This window comes from Antedon bifida, chromosome 6 (genome assembly GCF_963402885.1).
Source record: "Antedon bifida chromosome 6, ecAntBifi1.1, whole genome shotgun sequence".
In the NCBI taxonomy this organism is placed as follows: domain Eukaryota; kingdom Metazoa; phylum Echinodermata; class Crinoidea; order Comatulida; family Antedonidae; genus Antedon; species Antedon bifida.
In genome coordinates this window covers 9,012,525-9,034,091 of record NC_136231.1, presented here as the reverse complement: position 1 = coordinate 9,034,091, position 21,567 = coordinate 9,012,525, and the positions used below count along the sequence as shown (strand labels likewise).

The 21,567-nt window shown below is 33.3% G+C and overlaps 2 protein-coding genes and 1 non-coding gene across 3 annotated transcripts in view; 2 read left to right on the top strand and 1 right to left on the bottom strand.

The window, feature by feature from the left end:
- LOC144845339 (stAR-related lipid transfer protein 5-like) overlaps window positions 1-10,898 on the bottom strand; it is a 28,297-nt gene extending 17,399 nt beyond the window's left edge. Inside the window, exons 1-2 of the mRNA XM_078702607.1 lie at window positions 10,500-10,898; window positions 4,900-4,949 (exon numbers count right to left, since the gene is read on the bottom strand). Of these exons, the coding sequence (XP_078558733.1) occupies window positions 4,900-4,949; window positions 10,500-10,706 (257 nt within the window). The 5' untranslated portion in view covers window positions 10,707-10,898. The remainder of the gene's footprint in view (window positions 1-4,899; window positions 4,950-10,499) is intronic.
- Trnad-auc (transfer RNA aspartic acid (anticodon AUC)) lies at window positions 4,690-4,762 on the top strand. The gene has a single exon. It is a non-coding gene; the product is annotated as a tRNA-Asp (tRNA).
- A 5,675-nt stretch (window positions 10,899-16,573) lies between the features above and the next one.
- LOC144845314 (uncharacterized) lies at window positions 16,574-21,567 on the top strand. Its single transcript, XM_078702551.1, has 2 exons — window positions 16,574-16,716; window positions 18,596-21,567. The coding sequence occupies exon 2, from the start codon at window positions 18,620-18,622 to the stop codon at window positions 21,152-21,154; it is 2,535 nt and encodes an 844-aa protein (XP_078558677.1). The 5' UTR covers window positions 16,574-16,716; window positions 18,596-18,619; the 3' UTR covers window positions 21,155-21,567.

Below are 21,567 nucleotides of genomic sequence, written 5' to 3'. Positions count from 1 at the left end.
AACATGATATTGACCAGCAGATATTTATGTGATATACTGTACAGTAGCATTAAGAAATAATTCTTACAAAAAACGCCACTCAACTTTTTGATGTAACAGATAATTATTGTTCTTTCCTCAGAAATAATGATTTATTAGTCAATTATTTTTGTTTAACAATCAAATAAAATATAAAATCTGGCCTACTGTACCAACGACGCAGATCTGTTTTTAATAGTGGGGGGATGTATAAAAATGAAATACTTTGTGAGCGAAACGAGCAACATTAGGCAGAGGGGCGCCAAGGGCTCCCTCAGTCGGGGTCCAGGTGGCGAAGGCCCCTGGGAGCCCGGCTCTTTGAATAATTTATAGGTTGTTTCAATCGATATCTGAGCACATAAAAATTCCGCCCGGAAGAATACAATTATTTTGGGTTACAGGTCCTGATGTGCTACTGGTTACTTTCACGCAAAATCAATTCTTCTTAGATACTGTATTTTCTTAAACTACATACGATACGTCATGCGTGTCATAGAAGTCTTACTTTCTATTTCTCTTTCAACAATTAACGCCCCCTCCTTTTGAAAAAATGCAACGCCCCTGGGGCATTTATTAGAAACAGTACGGTATGTCAACCGTAGTAATATAGTTTCCGCGTGTGATACAGTGTCCCCATGCCTACGTCTTCTTGAATATAACTGCATAAAGGTGCGAAAAAAAACCATTGTCTTATTTATTATGAAAGTGAACTAATGTGTATGTAGATGTACTAAATGTCACTTTATTGAAAATGTAAACCAGAAACAACAATCACTCCCCAATTCCCCCCACCTCACCTGACCACTCCTCCCACCTCACCACTCCGCACCTCACCACTTCCCACATAAAGTCATGCTATTTTTTCTTCTTTTGCAGGTTGTAACTGATTTAAAATGTCTTTCTCCATAATGAGTACCATTTACAATCTTATTTATACATTATATCATCACAATACTACTGTATAAACATGTTGGATGCCAATGAAGGATTTTCTATATGTTCATTATCTGTTGCACAATACACAAAATACATTTCTTTTCAACACTTCTTTGTTCAATTGAAAATTAAATTTTATAAAAATAAGATGATTTAGTCAACTTTTGAGGGAGATTTTGAAAAGGAAATAAATAATTTATATGTAGTACTTTCAACTGTCACTTTACAACATAGCTATAGCTATTATCAGATTAATTCCATTAATCATACAGGACAGAGTTATTATAAGGTTTATCATAAATATCACAACATATACAGACACTTTATCATAATATTGGCAGAGAGTGATTTACTCTTTTCATTTTTTTCTACTTTAATACTTTATTTTTGTGTGTGAAACGGCAAAAAAATTGTAGATTAGAAATTGATTTGCGCATTTTAAATTTCTAAATGCACATATGCGTGTAAATCATTGCATAGCACGCCATTTTCTATTTTACAGAAAGTTGACCAGTCTATTTTATTTCATTTAGTACAGAGAAGATACTGTATACTACATACCGTGTAGTATAGGTGTTGGTTGGTTCCGTATGTTCATTCATCTTATCTAAATTCTGTAATTTAGATTAAATTAAATTGGCCATATGATGATGTCACAACTTCCTATATAGGCACAATTTTTACATGAATCCATATCTACAATTCAACAGCTTCCATAACACCTTTAATCATGACTCAATTCAGAGAAGCTATTATAACATACTGTAATGATGAAATTAAGTGACCAAGGTTATTCAAATTTTGTTACATTATGACATCAACATTCAAATATTTGTAACTCAGGCAGAAGATAGTTGATTGAGCAAGAAAATATTACAGATATTAGCGAGATACACTCTATTAAATGATTATTATTATTATTTATTATTATTATTTGACATTATTTATAGAGGGTGGCCTAAACAGCGTATGCTGACAATCAAGAGGCCCTCTTGATGAGTGTGACAGTGGCTGTGTGTATACTAGTACCCCGGGGTAATCCCCCTACTCGTCTCGAAAGATGTACTAGGTTCTTTGAAGTGCACATGAGCTACTGTATGACGAAAGAGACAAAAATCCTATTTTTTTCAGGTAAAAATTGTTCATGAATTCATAACTGCAACTTATACGGCAAGTGCGGATAACCAATAATTGTCTGATGCACTGTGTATCAAATCAATCAGTGTATTAAACTACTAATACATATGTGTATGTATAGCAGATAACAGTAGCCTTAAAAAAAGATGATTCCATACAACCACAAGGAGTTATCCGCTAATGCGGATATCATAACTAAAAAGAAGAAACCACTACAAGAGGTTTTTACTACATTACAGTATGACTTGACTTGTTACAGTGCTCACAGAGACTAGCAATATCCTAGTAGACAGGAAGTCCAACAAGATTAGCTGTGTAAACAATCACCATAGCAAGGAATTAATATGTATAGCCCTATACATACAGTTTGATTTGAAGAGATATCTGAAAATATCATTAATGATTCGATTACATTAAAGGCCATGCCTGCTGCACAGCATGAGTATGAAACCTTTAAATAAGATCTTAATAACAATTGAGACATCATAGAGATAAAAATCTGAATGGAATTACTTCTGAACAAGTTTCAACAGGCTCCTCTTCACTGGTGGTAGTATTATATACCATAATTTTGTCTCTTGCTTTAAAGAAATTTCTGAAATTCTTATAAACAGTACTGTCATATTTCAATCTTTGAAGAAATGGAACAATCTACTTGTTGTATGCAACATTGAGATTCAGATTTAGCGAATTTCTTTTATTAGCTGAATTAATAATTAATTACAATTTCCAACTGAAGGCATAATTTGTTTACTTCGTTCATGGCTAAAAATGAACTTTCGGCGATGTTTAGACCCTATATTTCGATTAAAAAAAGTCAGATTTTCATAATTATTTTTTTATTATAATATTGATACAAAATGCAGACAATGTATAATTTGTTTGAAAAATATTAACTTTTGCATCATTATCCATCCCTATAGTATGTTGTCACTACGACCTAAGGAAATAACTCCCCTACCCTGGAATGTACAGTACTATAGTTTAGTTTATGGTTATATTTTTGTTCTGTAGAGTAGGACAGACTATATTCATGTTACACAAAATGTTTAACTACTGATTGTTAAACAAAAATAATTGATAATAAATCACTATTTCCCTGAAGAAAGAACAATCATTATAACTGTTACGTCAACAAGTCAAGCAGCGTTTTTTGTAAGAAATATTTCTTGTTTTATATTTGGCCTAAACCAAACTGTGGTTCTAAATTTCATATTTTTCTTAATAACCAATAAAGGGTTATTCTGCATTATGGAGCAGAAACAGGTCTCTAGGTAATAACCTTTTTGACTTTCTCATCCAAACTAATCTGGTTAAAACTTGTCTTGACAATTTGGATAAATTCTCTCCATTCATGAAAACATATTATGTTGTTTGCTTAATATTAGGGGCTTTCAACACTTCAAATGAATACTACAGTATAATTGTGTGAAAAAAAAGATATTTTTCTGACTACGACAAACGACAAATATAATGGCCCTCATCAATGATTTTGCTTTCAATATAAATGTAGTGCTCATAAACAAAGGTCACAGAATGCTGTCCTTTTGTTAATCCTTTACATTGAACTTGGCTACAATTCTAAGCAATTGTACTTTCTTCCAAGTAAACCTCTGGCAAATATCCATAGTAATTTCAAATATTTAACCCGTCTTAGAAAACCAGAATATAATAATGTTATTATATTATATATTATGTTATTATATCATGTAAATCATTCTCTAAACAATTTTTTGTGCATCTAAAAACATCATTTATCAGATTCATACTCTATATATCCTCAGGATTACTTTACCCAAGTTTCAGCTCGACCTAACAAACAAAAACTTGTTCTTTCTTATACTGAGCTGCACCCACCCACCAAGTTTGAAGACTGTGCCAGTCCTACTAAACACCAAAACGGAAACAAACAAGACCAAACGAGACTCAGAATATTACAATATCTAACAAGGAGATTATATAATTGTTTATTAATTATCAAAACCCATCTTTTATAGCAAAACAATTGTTTGAATTTATTTTTAGCAACAAAAACTGAAAACAAACAATCATTAATTAACAATATTTTCAGTCTTTTTAAATTTCCCCCTGTGATTAATTTACATTCACATTAAATCTGGTGGTATGTTATTCCATGCGGTTTTGGCAACATAATAAAACATGGAAGTCATTCTACCCTTTATTTTACCGACATGGAAATTATGCAGACTGCCTCTAGTGGAATAAATGTGTTTATCTGACAATGTAAGAAAACATTCATTCATGTATTCAGGACATTGATTAATTATAGATATTAAATACATGGTTTAGAGAAAGTTGTTTATAGCTGTGTTTTCAATATTAAAAAAAAATCATCTGATTAAAATAATTATGATCAATCACTGTGTAATAATGATCAACGCCCACCTATGATTGTTACAATTCACACAATGCATATTACATATATTCAAAATCTACCTGTCAAGTGCTTTAGGCCTAGAGAGGTTTATTTTCTGATCTGATGCTAATAAATAATCATTTAATGAATACTTTTCCGCCGTACCACGCCGAGAATGTTAAAGAGTCGCCATCCAATCGAAATTGAACAATGCCATGAAAGCCCCAGTGGTCTAATGGTTAGGACATCTGCATATCAAGCAGAAGGTTCCGGGTTCGAGTCTCGGTTGGGGCGACTTTTTCTCATTCTCACAGATTTCCTCATCTTTATCGTTTCAAATGAATTAAATTTCAGTATACCACCGGGCGGTTTAGAATGAATGTTCTATGCCTGATGTTTTTATATATTATATATTATACATTGATACTTACGCATGACCATCAAACTCTGTAGATTTCTTGTAAGAAACTTTCACTTCTTTCTATGAAAAGAAACCAGTATAACTATTCAATTTGTTAATAAATATACAAAAATGCACTTCCTGTAAAACCAAGTAAATAAAAATACAGTTAGATTTTTCTTTTTCTAAGAAAAGAGACAATGCGAGCTTCTCTAGTATGCAATATACAGTAGCTATTCTAAGAAGACAACAGGTAAGGACTTTACTATTTCTAAGTACAGCTAAAAAGGTGGTTTATGCAAATATATGAAAAAGTAAAAAACTGTAGGATATGCTGGTATATATCTTTAAAGAAACGGCTAAACAATTTTAAATATCAATTTTAAAAATCATTGAACAACCTGTTTCTCAAAAAACATAACAATACTTTAAATATGCTAGATCATCAATTCCAATGAATCATCTTTACACAAAATCAATGTAATAAATAGAACATTGATGCCCTCTTTTATTGAGTATTTAAAAAGTATTACTTTCTTAAATAATCATATTGCACTTGTCAATTGTATGACCGACTAGGACCCACGGGAAAGGTGCGTAATTTGTTTGATGTGCGTAATATCTTATGAATACCAGGAATGCGTAACAAATGTTACTTACCTTTAGGTGACCACGACGCACGCATTTTGACGCACTGTGACTATGTTGTTTATGATCATATGGTGTGTGGTAAAGTGACGGACTGCATTGACATACCATTGTTCATTGATGTGACGTACCATCTAGATTTTTTTACGTACCCCTGCGTCAGTAATTATTTGTAAATGACGCACCCATGACGCACCTCTCCCGGGGGTCATATAGTGGGTCATACAATTGACAAGTGCATAACAATCTAATACTGACAGGTACAATGAATATTTGTATTATTAAATTAGGATAGTGGTGCAATAACTATATTAATCCTACTAATACATGATTTTGATTGTACTGTACTATAAATAAACTTGATTATTGTAGACTCTGTACAGTCTTGTGTTTAAGGAAACTGGTAAAGAAAGCATGCCTCAGTGATTCCAGATTTTTGTGAAACATGAATGCACACAAAGTGATCAATTACGGAACAGCCCAACTACATCCTTCACTGATTTGTATTGATTTTATTAAAGAGTCTTTGCAACCATAATTCAGATATGAATTCATGAATGTACAGGCATATAGCAAGTGTTACTATTCAAAGAATTCACTCCATATATATACAGATGTAAATTTCTAACATGATTCATCAGTTTAATAATACTGGTTACTACTATGCAAATTAAGTAGGACTAATAACAGGACACTTCTGCCTATAAAAGAAAATTATAACTAAGGCAGCTTTAAATCACCAACTGACTTTATTTGTGTCCTGTCTTCTCAAATAATTTCAATAGAATTCAAGTTGATATCCTAATTAATGCAAATGACAACTAATGAATGTTTATGAGTGGAATGGTACAAATAATTTTATGAGGTGAATGAAATTATTTGTTCCATTCCACGAATTATAATAACATTCATTATTTACATAACGTCTAAATAGATTCCTATCAATTGATTCAGATCGATTAATAAATTTGATTCACATTGAAAGAGTAACATCTTTGACTACTGTAAATTGCAAAACAATTATTATATATATATATATACCGCATGGGTACTAATAAACGCCCTAGGGGGGGCGTTGCAATTTTTTGAATATGGTGTGTGTGGTGTTCATTGTACGAACATTCGTAGTTTAGGAGGACTTATTTTAATTTTATTTTAATTCACATCTAACAGCCAAAGACCAGTAACAGGATGTCTTATAAGATACAATATAAATATATATTTTTGAAAAACACAGAAACAACAAGAACAACAAGAAGACAAAAATTGGTTACGTTTGAAAATGGTTAAAATTAAGGGTATATGAACGCTCGCCCTTTAGATGGAAAGGACAACTAGCAAATGACAACCAATGGTTGAAAATTGAGTTAATGTTTTAAAGGCACTTAGACTTCAATAGAAAATATCAATAGAAGGATTATTATTAACAAATTATTATATGAGAGGGGCGATCGATGGACGAAACCATCCTTATTACAGTTAACTCTATTAAAGGGAACAAAAAAGGTCCTTACAGCGTGAGCAAGGTCTATGGATTTTAATAGAAAGAATACCATATTAAAGAATAATCTTCTATTACTAAAGTGAAGTGATAGAAAATAAAACGGGATTGAGATTATTATATTTAATAAAATATAATAATACTGTTAATTATGTCAACAATTAAATAATCCTTGGCCTACGAGCTTGGCTGGCAGCCTCCATGTTATTAGTTACGAAACCCCATCACGAGGCAATAGAACTGATCTGGCTGAATCCAGCAATTCCACGTCTCGTAAAGTAAAGTAAATGTTTTTCCCATTAATAAATCAAAATAATACAAAAAGATCTAAAGCTAATTTAAGTGCTTTTTTTGGGTCTAAATTAGTACATTGCTCTCCAAAAATGTTACAGTTTAGTTCTGCTGATATCGTGCGATTTTGAATGTTATTTTGTTATTGTGTAAAAAAAAGAAGGGTGGGGGGAAGGGGGAAACTGTTGGATTTCACGCAATTTTGTTGTTCACAGTAATGGTCTTAAGATTTTGGTACGCAAATATTTTTTTCATACACGAAAAAATGAAAAAATTGTACAATTGTTAAAAATAGAATTTTATCTTTTCCCTCTTGAAATTATTTGTATTATCACAGTTATAAACATTCATTGTTTGTATACTATTGCACACCATACTATATTTGACCTACAATCGTACAATCAAGTGACAGGAATTTATTTAGACGTTAATACATTACTTCTTGATGATAACAAATGAAAGCAATACAGTTGACATATTTTCAATATAGTACTGGTAATAATAAAAAATACTTGACTTGATAATTGACAAAAAAAGGGTTAAGAGAATTCATTGCACTTTATACAATTATTGCCACAACAAAAGCACAAGAGGTACGCCTACAGTAAAAATACAGAATGCAACAACAGAGCACAGAGCAGGCATACATCTATACATATATATAAATCCAAAGGCAAATTACTGAAAAAATGACAATGCTGTGGGTATCAGTGGCTGGATCTCAATGGAGATACAAAATAAAAACGAAAAGCTAAATCAAAACGAGAAGTAAAACAGCCAGAAAAGTTAGCAGAGCTTTCGGGCAACACTAGCCCTTCATCAGTGCAAGTGAAGGAATTTGGATAACGTCATATATATATAAACTATACATATATATATAAACTATATATATTTAAACATTTTTAGTGGCCATAATATGCAAGATGATTAAATGAAAAGTAATAATCATATCAAACAATAAAGCCTAAACAAAATAATATGAACCCATAAACAATCAATCAGTTCAGAAAGCTGTCACAAACAGACACAAAATACATTTTTTAGATCTAATTTAAGGTCATAAAACTACATTTATTGTAAAAATAAATACTATATGGTCCTATTGTGATAACTTGTCTTTAAATGGTTAAAAATGTAAAAAAATAAATTGATTCTGATAATTTAAGAGGCCCGCTATAAATCCTAACATGCATTGCGTGCGGATTGATATTTTTGTTTTTCTTTTGTGATTCGATCAATCATGAAGGCCAAAACAAATGGAAGAATCGTAACTTTTCAGTGAAAATATTGGGTTTCCCCCAATTTTTATTTTACAGTTTCTGACAAAAACAGAAAGACAATTAATGCAGCACCTAGACAACGTCAGGCTAGACCTATAGCTAACGTTTGTATGTTAACTGCTGTTTACCAGCTAGGCCTACAAAACTAAGCCGGGTGCCACGAAACCTAAGACCCTCTAAGACCTAAGATCACGAAACCTAAAACCTAAGATTACAAATTCTTAGAGATATACGACAGCTTAAAAACAATAACTGTGTATCTATACATAATTTAAACATAGTAGTAAACATAATTTACCATAAATATAATTAAATACTTATAATCACAAACAGAAATGAACTCACAATACTTTTGCTGTTGAGTAAATACTTAACTAACTTATCCTGAATACCACACCTTAGAAGGAGAATCATATAAAAAGTTACAAATAAATCCTTTAAATTAATGATTTTACAGACGTGTTTGCACACTTTTTGCAAATTTCGTATAATAAACTCTATGTATTTTCGTTTCTATGGAGCACCAAATGAGCAAAAATAATAGAGGGCTAAAAACTTGGTGTCAGAATACGTCTACTTTTATTTTAATGAATTTAAATAATAGAGAGCTAAAAACTTGGTGTCAGAATACGTCTACTTTTAATGAATTTATTGGGGAAATGCATGCTTAATTTCAATATATTTTGTCAATTTGTCAATATAAATGCTTTAATATGTAACTGCTGATACTTTTTTGTTTAAAAAAAAATTAATCGATCTTAAAATCAGCATCACTACCTACCCAGGCCTAGTCAAAAAGGGCGTCCTAAGGGGGATATGATGAATTTGTTTATTTTATTCTTAAAGTTAACAAAACCGTGTACAGTATCAACAGTAACACTTTATTTGACAAAATATATTGACATTGAACATGCTTTTATAACCAAAAAATGTGTTCAAATGGATTCCACATAGTTTTTAGCCCTCTATTAATGTTGCTCTTTCGGCATTCCATAGAAATGCAAATATTGAACAAAGAGTATGCAAATTTGTAGTGTATGCGTAAGAAAAACATCTGTAAAATTTAAAGGAGTTATTGTTACTTTTTATTTGATTTGTCTAAGTCATAAAAGTACTTGTTCTAAGGTGTGGTATTCAGGATAAAGATGGTTAACAAATTTGGAGTTAAAATACAAGGCAGGTGCGAAAGATTGGTAATCTTGGGTCTTAGATTTCGTGATCTTAGGGGGTCTAGACTTGATCTTAGGTTTCGTGACACCCAAACTAAGCCTAGCTAGGCTGGGCCTAAAAGACCGTCCACAAGAGGATATTCGATGTAAACTACCTGGTAGTTATTGTTTCTCTCTTTTTATCATAATTTACCATAAATGACCTGGTTTATTGTTTTTAAAATAATATATATGCATTATTTTTTAAAACCTTCAAAAATTGTAAGGAATGGGGCTTTAATTAAATTCAATTACACTTTAGAATATTTTATTATTATTAACTTACCTTAGTTATATCAGATATTTCCTTTTGTAAAGAGAATTAGAAAGAAATATAAATGTCATTATCAAATTAAAGTCTAGCTGTTACTGACATAATTAGTTATATTATTGGTTTATTTTCTGAACATTGTCTTCAATCAGAAACCAATTAAAATTTTACCGTTGAAAACTTTTATTAAAAGTAACATCAACAAATCACATTCAAATTTAAAAAGTATAAACCTATTATCATTTAAAGTTAGATACAATTATAAAGAATTGATAATAAACTGTATCTAATTGGTTTTGATACTAATTTAAATTAATAATAATTGTAAATGTCAGTCTATCATCATCTACTAATTGTAATGGTCTGAAATGACAGGCAATGCAAAATCAAAACAAACCTTATAGGTAATCAATAATAAAGCTTTTTACTTACAGTTACTTTGGCTTCTTTCCAATCAGTTGATTTATAAAGTTCCCAAACTTGTTCTGAGACAGCGTTTGATTCTGTGGCATAATCAACCCCCATCTTAGATATTGTATTTATGTTTTCGGTGCAACCAGCAACGGCGCTTAAAACACCACCACCAGCCAGCACACACACTAACGTACTGCCGACTCTCCGTAAGACACTGGCTTTCATAATGCCAATCAATCGATTTTCTTTTTGAAAGCGCCTCACTTGTCATCTATTGCTGTAACAAAACGCTATATGTATCTGAAAATAAGCCAACCAGCTGGTGACTTGAGTTGCAAAACAGTACAACAATATCCGTTATATTAGCTTCTGGTCACGCAACACATTTATGTTTTACAATCGTGTTGAACTAAGTTTTCAGTAGGCCACTACACTTCAGTGTTAGCGTTGACAAAGTGCGGGGCAGCGAGGCATGTGAGGTATGCGAGGCACGTCTAATATTTATGCTAATAGTTATGATGTATTTTATCATTTCCAAAAGTGCGAGGAGGCATGCTGGCATATAGTTGACAATTTCAACAAAAGTACGAGGCATATCTTAACGTGCTATACTAAGCTATGATATTAAATAAATTATTTATATTTTTATAATAGGCTGTAATTACGGAAGCCCGTTCGGGCCACTAGTTAAATGTTTAAAGAGCTATTATAATAACTGGCGGCCGCCAGATAACACCTCTTAAGATACAGTATAGTGGCCCGAAGGAGTTTCCGTGGGCTATATCTATGTAACGATTGTTTTTGTATTTCATTCAATTCATATCCTGTCAAATTATTTGAATTCACTTTAACAGCAGTGGCCACATTTTCACCTGTTTGTGGTTAATTTTCATTCGTAATCGTATGCGTCCCTTTTTTTTATTCTACCGACAGTCTTCCGATATCAATAATCGATTCGATCAACATCGAATGACTCAGTGCTTGTATTGGCACTGAGGTCTTTGTACACTGCATACTTCGTACCGTTGCAAGGTGTTTATAATTATTGTCTCACAGAAGAAATTTGGTAAAACCAGCGGGTCAAACTGCGTCCACAAAAACCCACCGACAAAAAACGTCAGCTAGACCATGAGTTTTTTAAACATGTAGCCGTAGTATACATGCACAACACTGCCTCCTAGCTAGGCACAGGTCTACTACGGTCAAGATATTCTACTCACACTGTGTCCTCGAATAATTTGTAACTTAACCACGGCCACTATTTTACGTTTCTGTAGCCTACCCAAGTAGGCCTGGCCCGGTAGTCTTTTTATATCTATTGTTCCTTGGAACGATAACAGCTGGCGCTAAAAAAACCGGCCCTAAAGCTTATATTATTTTTGTATCCAATAGGTTATAGTCTATTTTGAGGGTGTTCACTTTACAATTAAATATCTAACATGTCCCTCAAACATAGCAGAGTGAAAGTATAATATTTTGTCAACCCACGCGCGTCGATAATCCGGTAGACGAACGCACAAACTAAATCTTTCTGGGCGGCGTGCGATAGACATTTTTGACATTCAATTCTCTAGAAAATCAAAACGTGTACCTCTCGTTTGGCTCAATTTATAAGCATTACTAATTTACTTGTTGCGTTTGAGTGAGAAAAAAGGTAGAAAATATTCCTTTCGTACGAGCATTATTAATATAATATATTGCGCAAAATGTTCATCCGCACCAGGGAAAAGTGAACCACCTCACGAACTACAAACTCAGCGATGGCCAGCAAAACAGTTCAATAACTGGCGTTGAATAAAGGTATAACTGATATGCCGATCAAAGAACATGTCGCAAAGAATAGAAAAAGACTATGTTATATGATTGGCTATAAACATTGCGAGAGATTTCTGGAGCGCGTGTGATTACCAATCGTCCAGACCCGATCGCCCGACAATTGACAAGACTGGGCCTAAAATCACACTTTAGCAAATATGCGTAAAGGGCGTGCATTGCATGCTTCCTTGCATCGCACTTTGTTATTACCGTTACCGTTTTAATAGTGAATTGGAAATATCGTTTTCTTATAATGTCTTTTTACTTTATATGTCTGTGTCAGTTTTTATTTAAAAATTAAAAAGAATAATCGTGTTACACTAGTGGGGTAATATAAATATATATTTAGTATATATAAAACACACCATCATATTTCTAATTCACTATCAAAACACTGAAGTTCCATCCAACGGTAACAACAATGTAGCTTTGTCCAAAATGATCCGATATTGATATACACCACCTCCTCACAACTGCACTCAGTGTATCGAAGCAGGAGTTTTTCAGTATTTAGTTGGGAAACACGCTTCTTCTATTTAAATGTTGCCTTTCTGCTCAAATATAACTGTAGGATATCTATGCACACATTATTAGCTAATTCAACATTCCATAGATTAAACAACTTGAACACTAATCATATTCTAGCTGTTCATTCATTGCAAAGCCAAATAAATGCAAGATTCTCACAATCCTATCTGAGATCTAATCAGAACACACCAAATGGTGTCATTTACATTTCATTGTTGAATGAGATTATAGGCGAATTTCTATGCGTGCAAAAGACACAATAATAAAATTAAACATTTTCAGAAACTTTTACTTCCAGACAACAAATCCTGTGACGAACATGTCTATTAATTTTCATTCAAAAATTTCACTTTGAATTAATTATAGATGTGTAATCAAAAAGTACAAAGATGCTACTTATTTAATAATAGTATCGAATTTTACGCAGTTTTAAAATCTTAAACTTAGTTTTAAGAAAGCTCCACTTTCAAATTTTGCATAACTTATTACACATTTGCAGTTAGTGAAACCAATATCATTTGGATCAACTAAATAGGTCTAATTTTTAGTACATAAATCAAGTCGTTCACAACGTCTTAAACATATATCTGCAATTTAACAATTAACATATCGCAATTTGGATATGCAAATTAGGAACTTGTAATTTGCTTAGAATACTCCAGGACGCATTATTTTTTCTCCTATCCAATTAAGGCAGAAATCATGAATAATTTATTAGAATAATTATGACATGATATAATATCGCAAACAAAAAATGCTATCTCGTAATACTTGTCGTAGACTGAGAATGCTAAATCATTCATTAACTGAAATCCAATGATAATATTTATATTCATTGTAATGGGGGCTTTTCTTATAAACCTATCATAAGTCATCAAAACTTTAGAAAATACTTATTTTCATTATTTTTGGTTGAAATTTACAATAAACTACTTGTCGTTGAACGCTAAATTATACATTAAATGAAAGCCAGTGACAATGCTTATGTCATAAAGTCATCCTATTTAGACAAATTAGTTAAACATTGACTGGAGTAGTAGAATAGCACCCTCATGTTGATTTCTTATACGATCATACATTTTTTGGAAATTGTTTTCCATCTTCAGTATGAAGTTTTGGGTGTCTAGAAAACTCAGATCTAGAAAACTCAGATCTCAGATATATCTGAGTTTTCTAGATCTGAGTTTTCAGTATATTCTTCAGATTTTTACAGTAATATTGATCATTTAGTTTGCAGATGACACTTGTCTAATTGGTTTAATTTGAAATAATAACACATCCTTGTTTAATGAATAATATGGTGTAAACAATATTTTCTTGAAGTAAATGCCAAGAAAACTAAAGAGGTTATTGTTTACCTTAGGAAGAAAAATAATGTAATTGATGAGAATGAGGAAATAGTAGATAGACACAAGAACTTTGGATTAATAATTGATAATGAACTAAACTGGGAAAGTAACACTAAAGAACTCCGTAGGCCTACTAAGGTGAATATATAAAAAAATGTACTTTGTATATAAAATGAAACGGTTTAATGTTAGCTCCCATCTTATTTATATGTTTTATTCCTCTGTTGTTCAATCAATCCTTTCTTATGTATTATTATTTGGTTTTCTTATATCAATGTTAACAGTAAAAGTGAAATTAAAATAATTGTAAATAAGGCCAGCAAAGTTATCGGTGTCGAAGTGACATCTTTAGATGATATGTTTAAAGTGTTTATACTTTAAAATTAACTCAATTATACAAGACTCATCCACCCATTACACTCAGACATTATTAGCAGATCAGGAAGGGCTAGAAAACACAGAAAACAATTCCCACAAACTGCTTCAGATTTTCAACACTGATGGCATGCAATTTATTTAATCAACACTTAAAAAGATAGTAACTTGTATTATTTAATGATATTACTAAGGATAGCTGCTATGCTTGATAGATTAAACAATAACAATACATATTTGGAACTAAAAGAAGAAGCACTAAATAGAGAAGCATGGGGAAGGAAAGAAGACTGTCATCGACCTGCCAAATGTGGCAGATGATAAGACAAGACTAATATACAAAACATATCTCAAACTTTTTTGACAATAAAGTTGACTTGTATCTTGTAGATATTATCAAGCAGAAACATCTTTGATTTATTGTTAATACTACACTTACACTTAATGTTTGATGGAATTAGTTCAGGCTAGTGCCTATTTGCTTCCATGTCTAGTCTTAAAAAATTGTAAAAATTAAGTCTAGACTTAAATGTGTTGACTGAGTGGGGATTGAATAACTGACGCGGCCAATGCTTAATTATTCTGATTGAAAAAAAAAGTTACTTATGCACAAGAGATTTGCTTTGAGTTTAGGACGATAAAGCTTCAGACTGTGACCAAGAGTTCTGTTCTGTTATGAGAGATGGTGAAGAAGTCGTCTGGGTTATATCATTGACACCTTTTAGAATCTTGAAGGTCTCTATTAAGTATCTTTCTTATCTCCAGTGGTTGGAGGCCAACTATTCCAGCCTTTGATCATAAGGTAGTTCCCTTAACCCACTCACCATCTTTGTGGCTTGGCTCTCCTCTGTACGTTCTCTTTACTGTAATACGGTGACCAAGACTGAATGCAATATTCCATATGTGGACGGATATCATGACTTGAAGCTTACTTGAAAACTTTCCCTATCAATGTTTTTGAATGTCCTTTTCACAGTTGTCATACTGTTTATTGCTCAGCCTGCTGCTGTTGCACACTGCCGACTTGGCTTACCTTACAATCAGAATCACTTATGGAAAAAAAAAATAGCTAGGTCTTTTTCTTCAGCCAATGCCAACAATGTCTCACTGAGTAACTTTATATTAAATTTCATCAACCATTTCTGAGCCCTATCAAGATCGTATTGGAGTGTAGTTGAATCAGTTTCCTCTTTAATGTTTTTTTTTCATTTTGGCATCATCCGCAAACATTATCCTGATTAAACTGATTATCTTGTCTGGAAGGTCATTTATGAGTAAGATTAATAGAATTGGTACGCCGAGGACCGATTCCTGCAGGACTCCACTGTTTACGTCGTCTACAGGCTTTGATGTAGTAAAATTACCTTGGATAATAATATATTTAAAATTTGATTGAAAACTTATTTAAGTATTTTTTAAGTTAATTTAAATTACACCATCTACTAACTGATTTAAACTCAACAAATATTTGACAAATCAAGAAGAAAATGTATGAATAAGTAGGCCTCATTGGCAAACAAACGAGAATCGAAAAAAAAATTGCCAGGATGAATTTGAAAGTTCGTTAACATAAATAAAACAATTAATGCAGACATGGTTAGAATTTAATTAACGTTAACAAACAGGCGTTATGAAATTCTTTTTAAGCTCTAATATTAGACATGGCCCACTGGAACTTTAGGCGTTCCATACTCGGTGATCGAAATGAACCGGCGGCCAATGTGCACTGTATTTTTGTTTTTTTAATTTCGAAATAATTTTATTTATTTTTGCTATGTCAAAATATATTTATATTCATGTGGCTTTCGTACCATCGAGGTAGGCCATATACATGGCTGCAGTCCCGTGCGCAAAGTTGAGTTAGTGTTTACCGACCGACCGACATAGTGAGCTGTAGAGTCGCGTTTGCGCGACTGAAAACTGTTGATTTGGATTGCACATAAGATCTTTGATTGCACTTACTTTTCTTCTGCTTCTAGGTGGCGCTCGCTGCAATTGAAAGGCCAAAGGTCATTGAAAGAAAGGGAAAATAATGAGCAGAAAAAAGAAAGCGAAAGAAAATGAGGACAAAGGCAGAATAAATTTGAGTGAAAAAAAGAGACAAAGAAGTATAAAGATACCATATGGTACCTACATCTGATACGATGGAATAATCAAGACATGGTCTGGTGAGTGTTTTTAAAAATAATTGATTATACCATGGAGACTTTCAACGAGAATTGTGATCTCCAGGCCTACCTTTCCACCACAACAACCAGCCGCTTGTTGAGTGTTGGTGGTGGCCTAGCTAGGCTAGTGTGGCGAATTCTTATTGATGTTGTTTTGGAACCACGGACGATCGGGGCCGGGCCCATTGTAAGATGCTCGGGCCCAACAAAGGCCTGAGCAAAATATTTTAAATTATGGGTCATGCTATAAATCTTCGCCAGGTAGTGCCTGACAATGTATGACAGGCTTTATGATATAAAATGTTATAAAGTACATACTACTAATAATAGTATGGTAATATAATATTTAATTGTATGTTTTATATGTTTTTAAATATAAAAAATAATCTAAATTAATACTGATTATGTTACAGGCCCGTAGCCAGGGTTTTTTTTTATAGTTCGGGCGAACCCCCCATTTACTGCGAACGGATTCACCCTGCGAACCCCATCCCAACATGCCCAATACCCTCGCCTCATCTCTGAAAATCCTCCAAATACGTGCCCCACAGTACAAAAGGTTATTCGTAAATTGAAAAATTTGTTCATGAATATAAACTCATAAATAACTAATACAGTACAATACCTTCTTCAATTCCCCGAATGAGCGTACTGTACGAGCTATACATGTCTGTAAATTCTAAGCGTTGCAAATGAATTGCCGATTTTCAACTGAAATATAAATACAAATTTTTGGTCCCTAGATGTAACATGATATTGACGCGAATACCGCACTACAGCGATTCGTACAAATTACACCGCCAGACAACCGTGTACCTATTGTTTATATCACTGGCAGTCAGCATGCATAAAAAGTATAGCCTTCCGATGTACAGTACATCAAAAAATGGAACCTACAGGATTTATGTGTGGCTATGAAGTGTATTAATATGCACTATAATATCTTTGGTAGTGTACTGTAGTTTACATTATAGCATCCAATTGTTTTTTTCTAGGCCCACCAGCCGATACATACTGTACTTAACTGTATCAATACCACCTATTTACATTGATATATTTAATTTCCTCAACAAATTCCTGTAAATAAATATACAGTAGATGTAGGTGAACCTCAATAAACTGGTTAAACTAATTAAAATCATATAGCAAACGTCCAGTGATCCAGAAACTACAGTATGCAGTACTAAAGATCGTAACAAATAAATAAAATAAAAATTAATACAGACCTAGTTTTTTTGGTCACATGGCATGAAACGCAATATTTTACCGCAACCTCTCAGTCTCACTTGTCTTAGTACGAGAGGGTGCCTGCCGTCTGACGACGATAAAACAGTAATTAAAATCGTGTACCTGGATTTTGTGTAACATGAAATGAAATGTAATACTGTACTATCTAAACTGTTCCCACGACTTGCATGTTTTCCCCCCTCCAAATTCTGGTCAGGCCCAACAAATAAGACAATCAGGCCCAAATTGTGGTTTACACAGTACAAGGATATTGATGGTCACAATATAACCATAACTTAGCATTGAGTATTTATTATGCTAATTATTATATATATGTATATATTTTTTATTCTCTCTTACACAGGTAACGGAGTACAGTAGGCCTATATAGGATACTAAATACTTAATTGAAGTTTTTATGTTTTTTGCACCACGTTTTAGGCAGTTATTTCTCAGAAGATATCATTCAGAAGCTTTATCAACGCAAAGCTATATATCGACTGAGTTTTGGATTTTTGTAGACTGACTAATTTATAGGTCCATGTTGCAAACAATAAGGTTATATATAATAATGCATATAACCTAATTAATTCTTCATTTAAGTTTTTAACAATTTTTTTAACGATTTTATTTCTATTATCTATTTCTTCAGATTTGTTTGTGACACCAAAAAACAATGGAGGACGAAAATACAACAGTGTCAGCCTTGGATGAAGTATTTGTGAAACAAGAAATTGAAGAACTGGCAGGAGACTTGACTGAGACATCTGAGGGAGAGCAACTGCAGACTGAAGTGAAGTTGAAGAAAACCCCAAACAATTATATCCCTGCATTTGTAGATGAAAGTTTTGCAATTGAACGTGATGGTAAACGATGTTGGCAGTGTAATCAATGCCCTAAAATCTACCAATCAAAACATAGTTTACAAAGCCACTTGCTCTCACACAGTGGCATACGGCCTTACATTTGCAATGTTTGTGGAAAATCATTTCGTCAACAAGGACATCTTGCCACGCACAAACTAACACATGAAAAAGTTAAGCCACACTCTTGTAACGTTTGTAGTAGATCTTTCACACAGACGAGCCACTTGAAACGTCACATGCTTACACATTCTGAACTTGCTCCATATGTCTGTAGCCAATGTGGACGCAAGTTTGCATATGCTAGCGAGCTGCAATCTCACATGGCAAAGCCACATCCCACCAAAGACAATTGTTGTGGCGTCTGTGGACGGACATTTTCTACCATAGGACATTTGCAGCGGCATATTGCATATCACGAGAGCCATGGACCACTGCGATGTGAAGAATGCGATAAAACATTCCAGTTTCCTCATCAGCTGTCGGCGCATATAAAGCGGCACAAAGACATTCGACCACACATTTGTGGTGAATGTGGCATGCAATTCCTACAACCAACTCATCTGAAACAACACCAAAAAACACATTCAGGAGAGAAGGAACATGAATGTTCGGTCTGTAAGAAATCATTTAGTCTTGAAGGCAACCTTAAACGTCATATGTTCATACACACAGGTTTACGGCCATATAAATGTGAAGTCTGTGATAAAAAATTTGCACAGAAACAAACATTGAAAGCCCATATGATTGTTCATAGCCAAAGCAAGCCATTTGCGTGTAAACACTGTGGTAAAGGTTTTAGTCGTAAATTTAACTTGGAAAGTCATGAACGACTACATAATGGAATAAAACCATTTAAGTGTAACATTTGTAGTTCACGATTTAATTTGAAAAGTAACTTAAAAACACACATCAAGATAAAACATGGAGAGAAAAAAGAAATCACTGCTGATGACGCAAAAGTTGAGATTGAAACCGATAATTCCAGTACTATTCCAAGGACAGGTGGCATTTCGCGTAAAGGACTCTATCGTACCATTCGTATAGGAGGTAAGAATCTGTATGCTTGTCAGGTTTGTAGCAAAACCTTCAAGCAAAGTGGACATTTGAAGAAGCACATGTTACGGCACAGTGATGATGCACCGTTTAAATGTGATCAGTGCGGTAGAAAATTTGTTTATCCCAGCGAGTACCGCGCTCATATGGCTAAACCCCACCCAGCTAAGAACAACATATGTGTTATGTGTGGCAAAGATTTTGCAACTCCTGGTCACCTTCAGCGACATCTTCTGTTACAAGGTAATCATGGACGGTATGATTGTGATCAGTGTGATCGCAAGTTCTCTTATCCTAGCCAGTTGCTGTTGCATAAAATGAGACATAGTGGAGTGCGCCCTCATATTTGTAAAGAATGTGGAATGGAATTTATGCTTTTAGCTCATTTGAAAAAACACATGTTTACACATATGGGTGTGAAACCATATAAATGTCCTAAATGCGGTCGTGGGTTTTGTCAAGATGCAAACCTTAAACGACATTTACGTACACACAGTGACGTCCGACCTTACAAGTGCGAACAATGTCAAAAAGCTTTCAAAGAAAAACATACATTGCAAGCCCATATGATCGTTCATCGAGAAGACAAGCCATTTACATGCAGCGTTTGCCAAAGATCGTTCAGCCGTGAACGAAACCTAACAAACCATATGATTCTTCATAGTGGCTCAAAACCATTTAAATGCCGTGTCTGTTCAAGTCGCTTTAACCTTAAAGGTAATTGGAAGAGACACATGAAGGTAAAACATGGGATTGAAGACAAAAAGCCAAATGAAATTATCTATCACTCATTACCCACACCCCCGACAAATGTAGATGCAATTGATCTTTCAGCTCAAAAATCATACATCGATGATGCAATTGTTGAAAATGTAAATGAACCAATAACATCAATTGAAGACGTCAGTTTTACTAATGACCAAATAAGTGGAAACCATCTTAATAGTATGGTTGAAAATATTGAAAGAAAAGAAAACAATAAAAGTCAAAAAGGCTTGGATTCTACACATCCTATAGTAAAAATAATTGCACAGCTCAACAACAGTGCTAGAGCTATAAAGAGAAAACGGCACATTCGTTTGGAAGCACCCAAACGTGCCTTATGTAAAGAGCCAACTGAAAATCAACAGTGTTACATGGAAGAACAAACAAATTTGAGTGTTGAAGAAAATGATATGCCAATGACAGAAGGTATCGATAGAATGGAAAAGACTATGATGGAAATAAATCAACAAGAATTGGCTGAAGAAATGCTTCCACTTTTAAATCCATATAATATGGATGAGTGCTAAATGGTACAAAACTGTACAATGTGATAGAATTTCACTACACCGTTGAATTCTTGCATGGCACATTACATAGTGTACATCCTCATTCAGATCATTGTGAAAGTCATCTAGTCACGTTGCAGTTTGGGAGAAATATTGACAACAGATAAAGTTTTAACAGGTGTTGCTTGTAGGGCAATAACTATGCAACTTTATACATTTATAAATGTGTGAATTAAATTTAATACTTCTTCTTCATTAAACTATTGCAGGTGTCCATACATTACTACTTACCACATTGAAATATGTACTAACAAATATAGTTATTGAGTTGAAGTAAATCATGCCAAAGTAGCAATGTTTAAAAAAATAATTAATAATTTTGGACAAGATTTGTTTACTCTACTGTATTTCATAAAATTAAACTCCGTTTTAAA